This window comes from Atractosteus spatula, chromosome 8, assembly GCF_055471065.1.
Source record: "Atractosteus spatula isolate fAtrSpa1 chromosome 8, fAtrSpa1.hap1, whole genome shotgun sequence".
Taxonomy (NCBI): Eukaryota; Metazoa; Chordata; class Actinopteri; order Semionotiformes; family Lepisosteidae; genus Atractosteus; species Atractosteus spatula.
Window position 1 is genome coordinate 42,264,950 of NC_142713.1, and position 18,112 is coordinate 42,283,061.

The window sequence follows — 18,112 nt, forward strand, 5'->3', positions numbered from 1 at the left end:
GAGCAAAGGGACTAATGACTGGCAATTAATTTCCCTTATAAAACACATTGACACTTAGCATTAGGACTTACTTTAAAAAACACCTACTGGATAAATTAAGGAAAGCTAAAAGAACAGCTATAAATGAGAACAGGCCATTCAGCCCATCTTAACCATCCTTAGTGGATACCTCTGCAAAAAACTATTTCAGCATCACTCATGTCCCTCTCACTGTCCAGAGATGTAACATTATTGTCCTTGTCCATCATATAGAGTCCTAGTATTGAAAGAACTTTTTATTATTTATTTTAGCCTCCACTACAATATTCCTTTTCATCTCTGTTGGTCTTTCTAATATAATTTTTTACCTGTGCTTGCAATACACTCTACTTATTTTCTTTCACCAATCACCATTGTTTTGAAATAATTTTATTAAGTGCTTAATTCTCCATTAGATTTATCCTTATTGAAGCCATTAGTCTCAAAAGCCAAATGCTAAGTCTACTCTATGGCACATATGATCTGTGCCTACTGTTTTGGACAACAGTTTTTCAAATCAGAAACATACTAACAGAAATAATATTTGTTGTGTAAAAAATAAATGAAGGGGTCAGTATGTTACAAAAAACAAAGCTTATGCTATGCCAATGATTTCTAGTGAATACCCCCCCCCCCAAAAAAAAATTATTTTGAGGCTAGATTATATATCAGAAAAAGTAGTTAAATTATATTGTAATGGTGAAGGTGAGAAACAATCATGGGTTAAACTTCATTTCCTCCTTTGTTTATAACCATTTGATGTTATTTTTGTTATTCTGAAAACAATACTGCATCAGCTCTGTCAATTATGGATTTAGTTAACTACTTAAGTACAATACCAATTATTAGATCTGTGATGTCATGCACTGCCATCGTATTTGCAGGATTATGCGTAAGCACAGTCAAAGCAGGACACCATCAGAAGAGGATGCCCTGATCTGTTTAAACACGAAAACATGCTTCAGTTGCCTAATCTAATAAAGACAGTAGCTTATTTGGAAAATCTTATAACATGTGGCAGTAAATACAAATTAGTAATGAGAATATTGCTGTTGTAATGAATATGGTAGTGTTTCCATAATATGGAACAGGCATGTTATCCCTACTATTATCGCTTCTTGTACCTTCTTAATTTCCAGATCAAATCATTAACATCTGCACAATCATGAACACAACTGCACGACTTTTGTGTCCATGGTGTCCATGGAAACTCAACCACAAAAAGCTCATTGCGTATGGTGAACAGAGAACAGCCTAGGCTATAACAGAAAAACACTTAAGATGCATTATGTAACACTCTGTGATGTGAGAAAATAAACACCTCATACATTTTTGTTCTTTCATTCCTTGAAGCTGTGTTGTATAATTTTGGCTCTATGCAAAAAAGACTGTAAACTTCCAATGAAACATTATGTATGCAGCTATACTAAGAATTTAATGTGCTGAGTTTCATAAAACTGCATAATATAATATTATATTATAATATTATATAATTATAAACTAGGGTTTTGGGAAATATATACTAAGCAGATGTCAAAATGCACAACAGTTTTGCATTCCTAAGAAAACAAAAGTGTGTTTTGTGTTTTCATGTTAGAGAGAGAGGAAAAAATAGTGTGTATAAAATTAATTTTTAATAAAATCTGCAAGAGTTATTACTCATTTTAACAGTGGTATTCCATGTTTTCCTGTGCTTGCATACCAAAGTGCTAAATTCATACTTTATTGATATGGAACAGCAATAAGGGTGAATTGTAAAGATCATCTGTTTTCACCCAGTCTTCTCTCCTTTCTAAGTGAGAAAGAATCAAAACTTAACTGACATTGTAAGAGGTTTTTTTTTTTACTGCCCTTAAATGTAAGCTCCTTTAGGAAAAGGTTATGCTTTTCATACGGACAGTGCCGGGGAGTATGGATACTATTTACTGTGGACGTGACATCTTTAACCAATCATGCTTTCTGCAGCTGTCTGAGGTATCATTCTCCAGGCCTTTGCGGAAGTAAATGATAAACTCAGCACTTGGTGAAACATGTACACCCAATTACCCACACTGCAGTTATGTAATTCCTCTGCACAGCCATGAAAACTATAGGACCAGTAATTTTGCATAGTCTGATACTTGCGTTATAGGTTCAGTAGTTCCTGAACTGTGTCCACCCCTGCATTCTTTTAATTAAGCTGTTACCAAATGCAAAGCGTCTCATTGTAGTCTTTGACTGAGACGCATGAGAAGCAAGAGATCATGGTTTTCAATCCACATAAGCAAGCCCTGACCCTATCAGAGGCTGGGTACATTGCACTTCAGTCCAAATGTAGTCCAAATCAGAACTGACATTTTTATGAGTGCAGCAGAGATCATCCAGTGGAGACTTTCTATTGCAGCAAGTGATCTGTTATAAAATTTGTATAACATGATTTATTATACAATTTCTCCCTAATCTTTGTTTTCGCAGTACAATCTATAGCTAAGCTTTTAAAATGGAATTTAATGAAATATTCACAGTTAAACTGCGTAAAGAATAAAGAGGACGACAGATGCTAACTCCACATGTGCCTCACATCTGTTTCAAATTAACAGCAAAGGAATAAAAAGGGACAAAACAAAAAAAGTTCATGTCAATCTCAAATGAATGAAAAAAGTATAAAAGTATCAGGGACAGTCATTTCAGTTCAAGTGATTTTTACTCCATATGCAACAGATTAAACATACATTCAAGGAATTGTAGTACAGATTAAAAATCAAGAAACCTAAACTGCCTTTATTTGACCATTTATATTGAATACCAATCAGTGAAATTGGCATTTTCTGGTTGTATTAATAACGTATTGTTTCACTACACACATCTTAACACTTGACAAAGTAAATTTAGCCTGAATTACAAATTATAATAATAATAATGCTATTAAAATGTATTTAAATGAACACATTTAGGTAGCACTGCGATATTCACAATTTCTCCCCAATTCTTTCGAATTTCTCTGACTTGGGATTTTATGCAACAATCTCAAGAAACTTTCGAAAATCTTGCATGACACAGGACATTATCTGAAAATAAAACATTTTTTTCATAAATATGTTGTGATATCAATATAATTCCCAATGGGTATATTCACTTTCATGTTATGACAATATGAAATATTTAGGTAAAAATTCAGAAAATTAAAACTCTTAATACCACATTTGATTAAAAATATTTACATCTAAAATTGATCCCTCATATTTAATGGTGTAAATAATATAATATAATCCATTATAAAGAGACAGAACTAAATACTTACAAGAATGAAAGAGACTTGTGACACAAGCTTGCCCTGGGCATGTACAGTAGCTGCACTTCTAAGCAAATGATTACTACATTAGTTAAGTTAACCACAAGTGTGAGGCACACAAACATAAGATAAGCTAGACACACTGTACCCTAATTCTACACTATCCATGCTAGACATGTTTTACTGTACATGCATCAGTATAGAATAAAAAGAATGTGTAAGAACTGTTATAGTAAGATAACAAAATGGCATAAAATGTACTTACAGGGTCTCTGATATCTTCAGTGTCTTTTAAAGAAGCCCGAGGTTTCACTGGAATTTCATCGTTACATTCATTGTCAGATGCATTGGGAGATTCGGCTAGATCAAGGAATTCATCTCGCTTGTGACCTCTAAACCTTATTTTGTCCAATCGCTTTAGCATGTTCAAAAGAGAGATCTTCTGCTTTACCTTAACATGATGAATGGCATCCCTAGAGGAAAAAAGAAAGGATATCAGGACAAGAGCTGAAAAGATTAACATAGCAGAGAACACAGAAGTACAAAAAATGAATGTGCTTGAATGTACAAACTCTACTGAGGAATTCTAAATTGCTTCTTAAATTAAATCAACATCAACATCCTGGTAGAAATAATGTTATGGAATTGACTAGTTGATAAAGTTTTAAGAATTTCATCAATTTACGTCAATATTAAATGTGAGGAATTAAAGAGAAGATGTTTGTTTAGAAGATAAATTCTAATTAGTATGTAATAATAATAAGTTTTGGTTTATTACTGCCTATGCATTGGGGGCAGCAGACTACAAACAAAAAAGATAATCCTCTGAAATTCATTCCAAAATAAATACCGTCATTCTGTTCAATTTCTTGAATAACACACACTCAATGTACAGTATGTTCACACTGCAGTATCATACCACTGGGTTGTTTCAGGACAATGGAATTATATAACGTTTAAAGGCATATGATGAAAAAGTAGTTTTTATTAATAGTTGTTCAACATACTGTACACTGTATCCTAATACTTTATTATATATCCTAATCTACCTATTGACCTTTACAATGCATACTGTGAATGCAGCATAATTGTCAGTTTTTTCTCACCATTTACAAATAGAAACATTGAGAAAAAGACTTACTGTAAACACAACTTTTCATTGCTTTAAAACAGCAAATGACAGCAAGGTTCATACAAGCTATTCCAAACATTTTTACCTAGACCAAATGTGCAAACAGTTCATATTAGAATTAGAGCTAAAATACAATGTTGATTAAACATGCTCTACATTTCTTCATTACTCAGACAGAACTTCATGGCTCAAAAAGCCATTATCCCTCCCTGGCTATTTGTATTGGATTGTATAAACAGGAATCAGCTGTGCCAGCCCACACCTCCTCACCTCCCTGTGTGTCTCATTTATCAATCTCAAATTAGCAAATACTTTAATGAAGAAAAGGTAAAGAAGAATGTGTCAAAACTTTCAGCTGAGTGGATTTAAAAGTAACAGGAAATATTCAAAGATGATGCTATTATTAATCCATGAAGGAACACAAAATGATAACAGAAAACAGAGACACACGAAGCCAGTATAAAAATAAGCATTTAAACCCACAGTTCAGGACCACAGTGACAATGCTTGTGCTAGCCTGGGCTGTGGTTTTCCTTAGCAGAACTGTTTTTAGACAACTTGATTTTGGAGATCTGGGCATATTGCTAGTGCTGTAAAGGTATTTTGTTTTAGTTTCCTTATCATAATGCAATGTTTCCAATTACAGTGAAACTGCACAGTTCTAGCAATTTCAGGTTATGCACAAATTATTTAATCGCTATGCATATTATATCACACACTGAACAATGCATGCATTTATTTAATATATTTATTATTAATAATATTTTATTAAAAACTTGCATGTGCATACTGAAAACTTTTAAGGGCAAGATTTCAGCAAATATTAGAAAAAACTAAAGAGAAAAGTACTGAAACACATTGATTACATGAGAATTCAGACTCAGTATTTTGTAGTCACCTTTCGTAGCAATTACAGCCACACTCCTTTTTGGGTAAGTCTCTACCAACTCTGCACACTGAGTTGGTACACTTTTTTCCATTCTTCTTGACAGATTTGTTCAAACTTTTGTTTGCTTCAGGAACACTTACTGACAGCAGATTTCAAGTTTCTCCACAGATTCCCTGATTTGACTGGATCTTTCAAGAACATTATTCACTTTCTTATCCTTAGGAGACCCCAGTGCAGCCTTGGCCTTGTGCTTTGAATTAATGTTACAAAACTCTTGCCCGGCTGCTCCGTTTGGAGGCACTGACTAGATCTAGGCAGTGTCCGGTTGCCTTACACGTCTTCGTGATTATTTTCACCATTCTTAAAAAGATATTCAGTCTTTGAAATGTTTTAATACTCTTGTATTGATCTGCGACTTCATACAACTTCCCTGAGTTGGTTTGAAAGCTCCCTCATCTTCATGGTTGCAGCTTTGGTTAAAATCACTAGTTGGCCAAGAAACTCCAAACAGATGGGTGTATTTATTTTGAAATCACAAGAGCCACTAGTACTGCATGTAGAGATTCTGCTTATCATTAAGGTCATTTTGTGTACATAAATTAATTTACATTTCCTACAGAAATGTGTTTTAATACTTATACAAACACGACTTTTCCATTTTTTCAAACTAATAAAATTTTTACTTCTTTTTTTCTTGTTTATTTGCTTTGGATGTGTGCTGTAAATATATAACAAATATCAATTGCTACTTCAAGGCATCATGGCTGCAACATTTAAAGCAACAAAATGTGAAAAGCATGCAGATTCTGAATACTTTTTCAAGTCACTGTAGATCTTAACATTTTGCAAAGAGAAAATGATCAATCTGATGAAATGGCTGACTGTGAAGTCACACTTATGAAGACCTGACAGAGAAACCATGGCTAAAAAGCACTTTTAGAAATTAAATGGATATGATAATGCAGAAGGGATGTCTGTTTTTAACATCTGGGATTCCCTGAAGTGGTTTCTAACTGCTTTTAGATTTCCACACAATACTTAGCAATATCATAATCCACTATAGTGCAATATTATGAATATTTATTAATTCCCTTTATGATCTTGAAGTACTGCTCTCAGACCTTTATCTTCCTTTTATTTCCAAAGTTTATTTTCCTATAAAGTTTTCTATCCATTAGACACAGTGTGCAATTAACCAAACAGAAAGGCATCACTACGTTAAAGGTTGCTCTTACATATTTTTGCTATACTATATAGTTGTGCTACTTTTAATGGCTTGAACTTTTAAAGATTTTTTTAGGCAAAATCTCATTAAACCACAGAATGTCTGTGTGTGCCTTACAATCCGTGAGTGAAAATTAAACACCTGTAACTACATAGAGAAGTCAGATCCCAAGCTCCAAAGAGCACCACAATTATGCAGTGCAGCACCACATTGGGAATACCAACCATAAATTGTATGTCTAGTGTTATTTGCAATGAACTGTCTTAATAATGAAACAAGAGTCAGGCACACACTACAACAGTGGTTCCCGCCCCTGGTCATGGAGGACTGATGTCTCTTTTGCTTTTTGATACAGACATGCTCCTAATCACAGGCTGATTGATTTTAGTTGGATTGTTTTTTTTTTATAGATGGGGAATATTTTTAAAATTTGCTTTAAGTTCTTAAAGCGTTGGACGGAATGTATATATGGTTTCAACTCTGTACCAAATTATTAGTTTAAATCCCCTCATTCAGGTGTGATGACTTAAATCCTTTGGAACTCTTCCGAAACTGTTCTTCGTAAGCATGTTTAATAATCTAATAATCATGGTTTCCTAAGAAATAAGGGTCAGTAATCTGAGGAAAGACTGATTACGGTTTTGTTTAAAGTTGCAGGTTATTGTAAACAATGTGCTTGAATTAGGGTAATTTTAAAACTCAGAAACTCATGACTAAGTGCAGAAACAGGCAAAGCAAAAGCTGATAGGCCAAATGGTCTCCTATCGACCAGTTTTGAAGTTAGTGGTTAATTGGTACAAAGATCTTATAGAGCCATTTCTTGAAAAGAGTCAGGGTACTGGATTCAATAACGTGGCAAGGTAAGTTGTTCTGTACTCCCACACTTCTTTAAATGCAACTCCACAAACAGCACAACAAAAGAACACACAGACTACATATTTCTGTCATTAATGACTGCTTGCTGAAAACTGTACATATAACCTATCTTAAAGAAGGAACAATTGTACAGTAAACTAATTCAACAACAAATCATACAGGTTAATTACTTAATGCTACACTTATCAGCATGTTCTGTTGCCGCAACATACAATTAAAGACACTGATTGGTCTGTAAACACAAAATACACAACCTACTGATCTGAGCAAAACACAGCAAACAGTAGCCAAATGCTATATAGAAAAGGGCATTTTTATTAGCAAGACTCAAAATATCAATGTAGCACTGGTAAATAATATTTAAATAATCTTATAATATAAAACAGCAATTCACAAACAAGTTAAAAAATGAAAAGGCATTTCTGTAATTGATGTTCTTATATCTTATTTACTGAAAGCAGGTGCTTCGGTGTCAGGTAAAGGACCTGTTACTGAGGGGTGTCCAGGTTCAACTTTAAGCTTCCAAAGTGCTTAACTTCTATTAGGTCCATCCTTTAGGTGAGATGTCAGTAGCTGTTAATCCAGGTTTTCCAGCAGGAAAAAGCTTAGGCCAAGTGGTAGCCTCTAAACCCTCAGGCCAGTCCCTGTCCCTGCCCTCACTCCTTAGCAATCTAACAGCTTAATTACTGTATGAGCTTGTGAACTATCTAGCCATCTTATTCTTGTAACTAAACAATATAATCCTGGACAAGACATTACTTGACCATTTGACCACAACAACTATTTTGATTTTTATGTAGGATTGATCAAAGGAGTGATGTAGGCTGCCCATGATGCTGCCTTAGGAAGAGCTTCATGCTTGAAATGCATGGCAATTTGCTATTATCTGTTACATCAAGCCATCATTGTTTTCTTTTTGCTACTGACTCTCTGTTTATGATTTTGCACTCATTGAGGCAATAACTCTTTTTTACAACAAAGCAACAAAGGGATACATTAATTGTTTGTGACCCGATCATCCAGCTGTGAGGAAACCCTGAGTTCTTTTTCTATGTTGATTACTAACAATAACATAGCACTCAAGGGTCAAAAACGAATGTGTGAGGTAATGTGATTACATACTATTTGTATTAATGGTTTCTTCTATTCGTGTAACATTGGTTAATTAAAGGAATTTAAAGTTTCTACAACAATTTCAACATTTTTTTAATCAATCTAGACCTGATAGGTGACATTTTCAGACCAAGGCACGAGACGAGAGATGCCTGCCTGGCAAATGATCTTAAGGTGTGTTACTATGAAACAGTATTTCAATATGGATTCCTGTGTACCCCTTGTCATCATTCACATTCAGAGCCAGTCTTCCAAAATTTAGCCCATCTGAAAATTGGATTTTTCTTATATCATGTTTAAAAACCTTTGTTTGGGAAACCTTCAAAACGTACCACAGATATTTATTATATTTTGTTTGATATAGCTTCATCAAAACTTAGATCAAAAATTGAAATCTAAAACATCCTAGTCAGTAACGTTTTGTTTGTGGATGTTTAAATGTTTAAATGGTCAAAATGGCCTGTTGCCTCTTTGATGAAGTCGAAGTATGACACAGTCCTAAACAAAATGAGGCATTTCTTTAACTTTGCACTGTGCTTCCTGTCGAGATGAATGGTTATAATCGTACAAGAGGAAACTGCTTTATTGCAACACATTTGGAACAGCCAAAACTGAACCTCACTGCATTTTAAAACCTATAGAATAACAGACATAAATTATATTGCCAAGGTACTCTTCTACAAGAATCCAAAATCACCATAATAATAAGTGTTAAACTACAAAAGAAAGGATCCTAAACACTGTACAAATTGCATTCAGAAAGAGGTTAAAAGCATATCACATTTAAGATTTTTGTGGCTGTGAACTGGAATGGGGATAGATTTTTTTACATTTCAGGGATGGGACACCACTGTAGATTATTATGTGTGCTCCATCAGCTGTGATGTTCTCCACTTCACCAGGGACCCCTTTATTGTCAAACCACACCATCACCCATACATCAATTTCAATTTCGAGACATAGCTGAGATTGACTTTCTAGGACAACGGCCTGTTTTAACAAGGTCACCACATTGAAACGAATACTTCTGATAAACTAAAAAGAAGTTTATTAAAGTTTACTAAACTATTCAGCTTTCTTGGAGTACCAGGTAGTAAGTAGTATACTGTCCTGTAACCAAAAAAAGCATACCATTTATATTAAGTTTTTTTTTTGCAGGATATACTAGTTACCAGTATGTAGCAAGTACATAAACTTTGCTAAGATAATCTATTATTTACATACTAACATGCTATAGTGCACACATTTCCCACGTGAGTTCATGACATCTTACTGTAGTTTCACAACATTATCACTAGCAGAGCAACCTGTGATCTTTTATTCTAGATCCTACACAGAGCAAAATGGAAGACAACTGCCAGTTTTGTTAGCAATATAGTACTTTATCTTTGCCAAGCTGACCTTAAGTAATGCTTGAATACAAGGTAATTGCAACTTCAGACATGCAACATTCATAGATACTAAATGTTTTGCTTGATTCTCATAGATCTCATCAAAATAAATGAAAACTGGGTAATTGCTTGGTGACCCCCCACAAGCAGCACATCACCAATGGGTTGTATTCACCTAAACATGGTAGAAAACTACAATCTCTGCAGGGATGAAGTAATCAGGGATTAATGAGGAGATTTATGAACTGAACCTTTTAAAAATTTTAGAAAAGCAGTACCTTAACAAGTTGGAATCTTAAAGGCATATTTAGGACCACTTCCTTTTAATTTGGGGTGCCATTTGTCAAGACACATACCGATGTGTATTGTTTTTAAATGACTAGCATTTTTCATCTCATCATAAACTGGGGGTTTGGTGGTTTTCTAATAAAATCTGAGGCAACAAAATGCCCCTTTTTGGTTTAGTTACCATGGAATAACCCACGTATATCATTAGTATTAGTAGTGGACAGCTACAGATATGAGCTATAATAATAAAACAACAACAACTAGATCTCCACATTCTTATCTTTATGAAAATATAAATCATATTCCTATTAAGTATTACTAAGTGTAGAAAGAGACTAAGTTACCGTTTTCCTGGTATAGAACAGTATTTGAACAATAGAAGTACAGAGCATACAGAAGCAGGATCATAGGGATTTTATATACCTGTGAAAAAAATCTGCACATGTAAATTTAGTAAAAACAAACACTAATACACAACGTAAATTATTTATAATTGATCATCCTTTGAATGATGGACCTAAAACATAACATCTATTTACTTCAGGGTATGCAGCTCAAAAACAAACCCCAAGGGTATAACTCAGAAACTTAGCTTGCCAGCTGACATAGTAGACATATGTAGATAGTGTTAGCCATTCACAATTTTGTATAATATGGTGCAGAAACAATGCTCCGCATGTCTCATGCTTATATTGTTATTGTAAACATATGTGAAAGACGAATAAGCTTTAAATATGCATATTATAAAAAACAACCTATCAACACACAACTAGTAATGTCATCTCAATTAAGCAGTGTGTAGCTCACCTTTGCCAAAGAGTGAATCAAAACAATTCTAAAATTATATCTTTAAACTAGATTTCCACTATAAGATATTTGCTATTCTACAAGTTTTTTTTCTGAATTCTTGTCACTGTCATATTTTTCCTACAACTGTCACTTAAAACATCAATGGTCTTCATCTATTAACAAAACTGAAGCAACAGTACAGTAGCTTAGGCTTACCAAATTAAATGCAGAATAATTCAAACTGTATTTAAGGGAAAAATAACATGACATTATGTAATATGTTTGTTACATTATCAAAAATCATTTTAATCAGAAATCAATTAATTATATTTTTTATCCTGATCTCTGCTTACTTGTTGCAACTTGTTACTTGGTTTAAATGAATGTACACTTTTCCTATTGCTAAAAATATTAAAATCAAATGAACAACTTCACTAATGAATCATCTACAGTCCTTACAAATTGATCTACCCCTCCCAATTATGTCATATATATTTAATTGCAAATGAAAATTATTTAATTACAAACAATGCACACACATTTCTTAAAGGCGTATAAAAATGCTTTAACCTGAATACTTACAGTATATGGTTGAACAATAGTTCAAAGTCAGCAAAACCTGCCAAGGAAAATCCTAAACTAAAATATGTTGATTGCCTAAGCATTCGTCCTCCTGAATGTATACCAACTTTGCACACCAGGATAGTGCAATTTTTGCCAATACATTATTGCAAACTTGTTCAGACTCTATCAAGTTAGTTTGTGATCTCTGATACACAGGAACTTTCAAGTTCTAAAAGAAAAACATCCTGCTAGAATCCTTGACAGCACTCCTTAGTGTGACAGTTATTTATATATATGTGGTTTCTCAGCTGGTCTTGCTGCTTAACAACTATATAGAGCAGCAGCAATGTTGAAACAGCTCCAGTAATATCTCTCTATGATTTGAAAAAAAAAAAGATGCGAGTATGAACATACTGCGAGTCAAAAAATTTTAACCTTGGTTAGTCAGTTAGTTGTATATAGGTCAAACAACAGAACTTTAAACGCTCCTCTATTACTGCAGAGCTCTGATGAATAGTCAGTCTCTCAATTGGTCAGAGATAATCAGTTTCTTCGTAAATGAATGCCACTCCATCAGCATATAGATTTTTCCAACTGGCCTGTTTTTGAGAGTGAAAGTCTTGTGTAAAGGTTTTAATTCTACTGTACAAATTTAAAAAATAGTTGGAAAAAAAGTTGGACTATTTCAAGAGCTAAAGATGACTTACTGTAATTTAGACCTAAATTATCTTGCTGATTTGAAGCACTTCATTTTTAATGTTAATTCTTAAAACTGACTACATTAGAATGAAAATAAACACAAAAATGATTACTCATTGCAATGTCATGTTTTCACGAGAAATGATAAAAAGGATGTTTGAACAGCAGTGTTTTCCTATCCTACTATGCATAATCTGGCACAAATCATGACAGCTTTAAAACTTCCCCCACCAAAAATTATACAGTCAGTAGAAATCATTAAAAGAAAATAAAAAAAAATATCAACAACTGTTCAGTTAATTAAAGTCAAATCTTTAAAAAATTAGATGGAAATTAGTTGCTTTTGAAGTGTGGAGCTTCAGAAGTCAACAGCCTATAAACTCTTCAAGTACTAGAAATCTATTCATATTATACCGCAGCTCGCCATGACTACATAATCATATGATTTCACATTTCTAAAAGGGATCACCTGTTCCATGTTGCTACCCTCCAATTCTCCTATTCTTGCTTAATCCTGGGGATTACACTGAGGAGCAGTGTGCTTCATATTTCTCAGAAGCCATTGGCTGGGCAGCTGCAGCCACATTTGATTGTGGTCTTGTGTTTGTTTTTATGTAAACAGGAAAGTAAAGCTTCTTGGCATTGCCGACAAACTACAGAAAAATTAATACTTGGAAGTGAGAGGGCATGTGGCAGTTCAAGAGAGCAATGCTGGTAAATTCAAATGATGCCCCTGGGCTTATTTGCTTCTTTCTGCTTTCTTTTAGAGAAAAAAAAGCTCTTTCACTGCATTGCTGTCTTGTATATGTTATGAGTGTTCTGTTTTGCTGAAGCTCTACAACAGAAAATAAAACAAAGAACTATTGAAACACACATGCTAAGAGTTTTTCTGAAAGGGTATTTGCCATTTACCATTACAGAATTATTATCCACCCATCCCAGTTTCCAAATGCCAGACAGCATTTTGTGGACAGCTGTCAAAGAAAGGCCTGAATGATCAATTTTGTACTTTTTGATCAATTAATGACAAGTGATCTTAGTCGCTCCTGACTATTTAAAGCACTGGTATATACTACCCATCCATCCATTTTCTAACAGCTTAATCCAGTACAGGGTCATGGAGGTCTCAGAGTCTATTCCAGCAAACAATGGGTGAAAGGCATGATACACTCACAAGGCAGGATGTGACGCCAGTCCATCACACACTCACACCAGGGCCAATTCTCCCAGAAGCCAATTAATCTGCTAGCATGTCTTTGGACTATGGGAGGAAACTGGAGCACCCAGAGAAAACCCACACCAACACAAGGAGGACAGAGAAACTCTATGCAGACTGAGTTTTAAATACAACTATAGCATGTACAGTATGTGAAAAAAACTGAGTAACTGAGCTATCCATCCATGAACCAGCTGTATGTTACTGTTTGAACTTCTACTGGCTAGCCTTTAGACTTGAACAGCATTACAGCTGCTAGTCTTCCAGATACACAAATTATAAGAAACCCAGCCACTGCCACTGCATGTGAGCACTTCTTTAATTTGAAGGCAATGTACTGTACTTATGTAGGATACATGGATTGAAATAATGGTTTGAATTAAGATTGATTTAAAACACATTCTTCTTGTTAGCTACTGAATATTGACATCAATTGCTCATTTTACATCAAAAAGCATATGTGAGAAAGATAACCTGTCCAATTTTCAAAAAACAATTATTCCAGAACCAGAACCTCAGAAATCATTTAGGTTTTTTTTCTTATTTCCCCCTGCTGTACTTGAAGTGGTGTTTACTTACTTTGCATTAAAGAATGTTTTAAAGCGTGCATGCCATCTGGTACAATTCCAAGGATAATCATAATGCCCAGTTAGCACAATGCCAGGCTATCCAGGCCTTTTGGAAATATGATAGCACATTTGTGGTCTGGCAATCAGCGTTGCATTCCTAGTACTTAGTGCTAATATTCCGCAGTGTGTACATTATCATTTATATGCAATGGTGAGACAATGGAGCAGCACAGTGGTGCAGTGGTTAGTCTTGCTGCTTTGCATGACTGGGGCCCTGGGTCCAGTTCTAGACCTCGGTTGCTATATGTGTGAAGTTTGCCTCTTCTCCCCATGTTCACGTGCGTTTTCACCAGGTACTCTGGATTCTTCCCACTGTCCAAAGACTTACTGCAGGTAAATTGGCTTCTGGTTAAATTGGTCCTGGTATGAGTGTGTGCGTGTTTGTCTGTGTCTGTCTGCCCTGCGACAGACTGGTGTCCTGTCCAGGTTGTATCCAGCCTTGTGCCTGTTGCTTGCTAGGATAGGTTCTGTTTCCCCCCTGAACCTGTATTGGATAAAGTGGTGAGAAAACAGATGCATGGATGGGTGAGTCAGTAAGTAGATTTGTGAATTATACATCAAATATACTTTGTTTGTAGAAAAGATTTCATGGATCCCCTTGAACATCCACACCCTTCCAAGACAGCTTCACTAAGTTATGGATGCCCTTATGTTAAAATGAATTTGGCTGGTTTCTGAACCATTTTTGCACTGTTACATGAAACTTTGTCATCACTGTGGTTCCACCCTCAGACAGCTTCCTTCATTGGGCTAAAGAAGATGAAACTCCAACAGTGTGAGAACCTGACTGTAAATTGGGTGAGGTAACAGTACAAAACCAAGTTCCTGAATACACACCACTCGAATTATCACTGAACATCATATTACTAAAGTGATCATAACTCAGATAACAGCACGCAAAAAACAACTGAGAAGAAAAAAAAGAAGCAACACAAAGTCTCCTCTGCTAAAGGCACCGCCATCGCAATTAACTAATGTCTAATTGCATCTTAAAACACAGTGATATTTGAGAACAAAACCTGTGTTTCATACCTCTAGGGAAGACTGGCATATTCACAAATGTCTCTACTTGTGTTGATCAATGGGCATTTTTGCACCCACCTGGCAGGCATTTTTGCACAAACACAAAGTTATAATTATTCCACCATGTACAGTACTCTACCACGAGACCCACCTACAATGCAGCAAGTCTATTTATTGATATAGACCATATCAATCCCGGCTATAAGTGTCCTCTGGGGTTTCAGACACTTGTCACTCAGACTGTTATTCATCACACAAAAAAGATAAACCTGTCCTTTTCTAAACCGTTCACTTGACTCATTTTAAATTATTTCGCTCATATCAATTTATGCCATAACTCTCCTGTGAACACCACACAGTTTTACACCTTCAGCAAACTAAAACTATGTTTCCTCACAACCATGATCCTTCCTCTATGACAATGCCCTCTTGTTCTGGAACAGCCACTATTACAGCATGACTGCTAGCACCACACTTGGGGAAGTTAGGTACTAAGTAGTAAAAAAAAAAGATTCACACTTGCTGATTCAGTACCACACATGAGCATGACTGACTTCTGAGAGCAAAATTAATTTTATTTACCGAGTTATCCTCATACTGTATATGATAATAACCACTGATCCAATTTCAATAACTGGTTAGTCCAATACAGTGGCACAGTGAGCCATAGTGAGACTAATCCAGCACGAGGCAGGATACACACTGGACAGGATGTCAGTCTATGTAGAAATATAGATTTATTAATATTTAACTTATTAGCATTGCTGCTACTCTGTGTTGGACTGGCACCTACCCAGAGTAAAGTCCCGCCTTTCCTCCTCTATCAGGGTCCTTAAATCTTTGGCAGGAATAAGCAGCTTTCTGACAATGGAAGGGGGAAATATTCATCTCAACATTTCCAGGACCAAGACAACAGTACAACTCCGTACTCTGACATCTTAAAAACGTGTTATTTTAATAAAGTAGTAGGTAATGAAGCAAACAATGCTACATGGTTACAATAAAAATTTACATTGTAATGTATGCTTTAATTGACAACAAACCTGACAGCACACCACTTAGATTAGTAGAGCATACGTCAAACCACAATGATTAACAACCTTTATTTAGCCTAAAGTAAGACATCACACTCTGACCTTATTTGCTATTTTTGGATACAACAGTTTAGTGTCCCTAACACTATGGGCCTCATTGTTCTACACTGTTCAATCGAACATGTGTTTAGATTTTTTTAAAGCCAGACCGTGTCAGGAACAAAAGGGTTAGTATTTGAAGTAAAAAAATGCAGTGTAGTTTATTTCCCTGTATCTTTTTATATCCACATAAACATTTTTATTCCAAGCCGAACTCTTTAATTTGATAACTTATTTTACAATTTGTTCATATATTCACGGGATAAAATAACAGTTCCCGAATAGTTTAAATCCAAGTGTATCATCTTTTGTTACTATCTTCCGGGTCTAGTGGGTGGGGGGAATCTTTATGTCTAATACTAATAAGAGGGAAAAAATATTCTCGTTTTATAAGTAATGTATGCTTGTGACACTCAACATGACTAACCCTGTGAATTAATTTCACATTTGGTACATAACAACTGTTAATAGGTCTTGGACGTTCAAAGCCATCATCCTAAACTTAAATATTTTCAAAGATCATATATATAACATTTAATATAATTCGGTGATTGAATTGTATTTGTTAAGAAATGACTCCTAACAATTAAAAGACGTTATAAATATTTTAAGAGGAAATATTTGTTATCATCCGTTGTCCCCGGCCCTATATAGAATAGATTTTCACTTTCAAGCAATGAATCAATATGTGCCCTCCACACCATAGTAACGGTAACAAGCAGGAAACAGTAAGTACTTTTTTTAGTGCTGAATCCTGTTATGCTTCTTAATAAGACAACGATTACCAATCCTCAAAATGAACACAGTGTATATCATTAATGAAATACATCCTTGAGCTAGAACACGTCTAGTGTGGTTAGAAATGCGACAAAGTAACAAAGGAAAGCAACCGAAGGTGTTGGCTCTGACACTGCATTCAAACGCGCGTACATAATAAGACATTTATTTAAAATAATTATTTTACGGAAATAGCAATCATCGTCTCATCAAAACAGACTGTACTAGGCGCAACGTTAGATGTATCATTATTCCTTTGCTTTGTTGTTTACAGAACAACACTGAGACGCCACAATCTGTGGCATCGTGTTACGCCACGATTTCACCCAATCCGACCAATAAATTGTAACATGTCGTAACCGAACAACGCAGACACTCCTTTAAAAATCAAACCTTGTCAAACCTGTTGCTCAATTCTTTTGATTTAATTGCATAAAAGAAAAAAAACTTTCTTACCCAGCACGGAAATCGGAGCAAAGTTTCATTAACACTGAGATTGCTTCAGATTCAGAGGTTTATCTCCCTTGCACCTGCTGAGCGCTTTAAAATAAATATCCCGAAAACGAAGATCTATCGGGACAAAAAAATAAACATTTGACCTTACAAATGCAATCTCCCCATTAGGTATCCAAAAATGATGTTTGAACAGTTCCTTGCCTTGGTTCTTTTGTATTAATGACAATCCCCTCCGTGAAAAACCCGTCTCAGTTTCTCTTGTTGATTTTCAGTGAAGCACACAAGGACCAGACCAGGAAATTTCGTCAATGTCAGCGACTACATCCTTAAAGGGGCCGAATTTCGTGTTACTACATCCTCCAAGCACAGAGGGTCTCAAACCGCCATGTGTGTACATAGAATTAACATAAGACCTGTGCCTTTTATTAGGGAGTGTTATTTTAAAAATAAGATAAATATTTTTTTTTCAAAATATGAATTTGGATTTTAAAAAATATAAGGATAACGTTTTAATTGCAGCCACCCATTGCCTTCCAACGAGCTAATTTCTTTAACAGACATACACCTATCTTGTCATACAAAAATCTAAATAAATATTTGTTTTTTCCACCACGGGGTGAATG

At 35.0% G+C, this 18,112-nt stretch overlaps 1 protein-coding gene across 2 annotated transcripts in view; it reads right to left on the reverse strand.

Moving 5' to 3' along the window:
* gramd4a (GRAM domain containing 4a) overlaps nt 1-17,793 on the reverse strand; it is a 76,378-nt gene extending 58,585 nt beyond the window's left edge. The window contains exons 1-3 of one of the 2 annotated variants that reach the window (XM_088923737.1): nt 17,691-17,793; nt 17,490-17,603; nt 3,555-3,762 (exon numbers count right to left, since the gene is read on the reverse strand). In XM_088923737.1, coding sequence (XP_088779863.1) covers nt 3,555-3,762; nt 17,490-17,518 — 237 coding nt within the window. In that variant the 5' untranslated portion in view covers nt 17,519-17,603; nt 17,691-17,793. Of the gene's footprint in view, nt 1-3,554; nt 3,763-15,916; nt 15,954-17,489; nt 17,604-17,690 lie in introns of those variants that run through there. The other variant, XM_088923739.1, reaches the window with a different exon arrangement.
* Nucleotides 17,794-18,112: the final 319 nt, after the last annotated feature.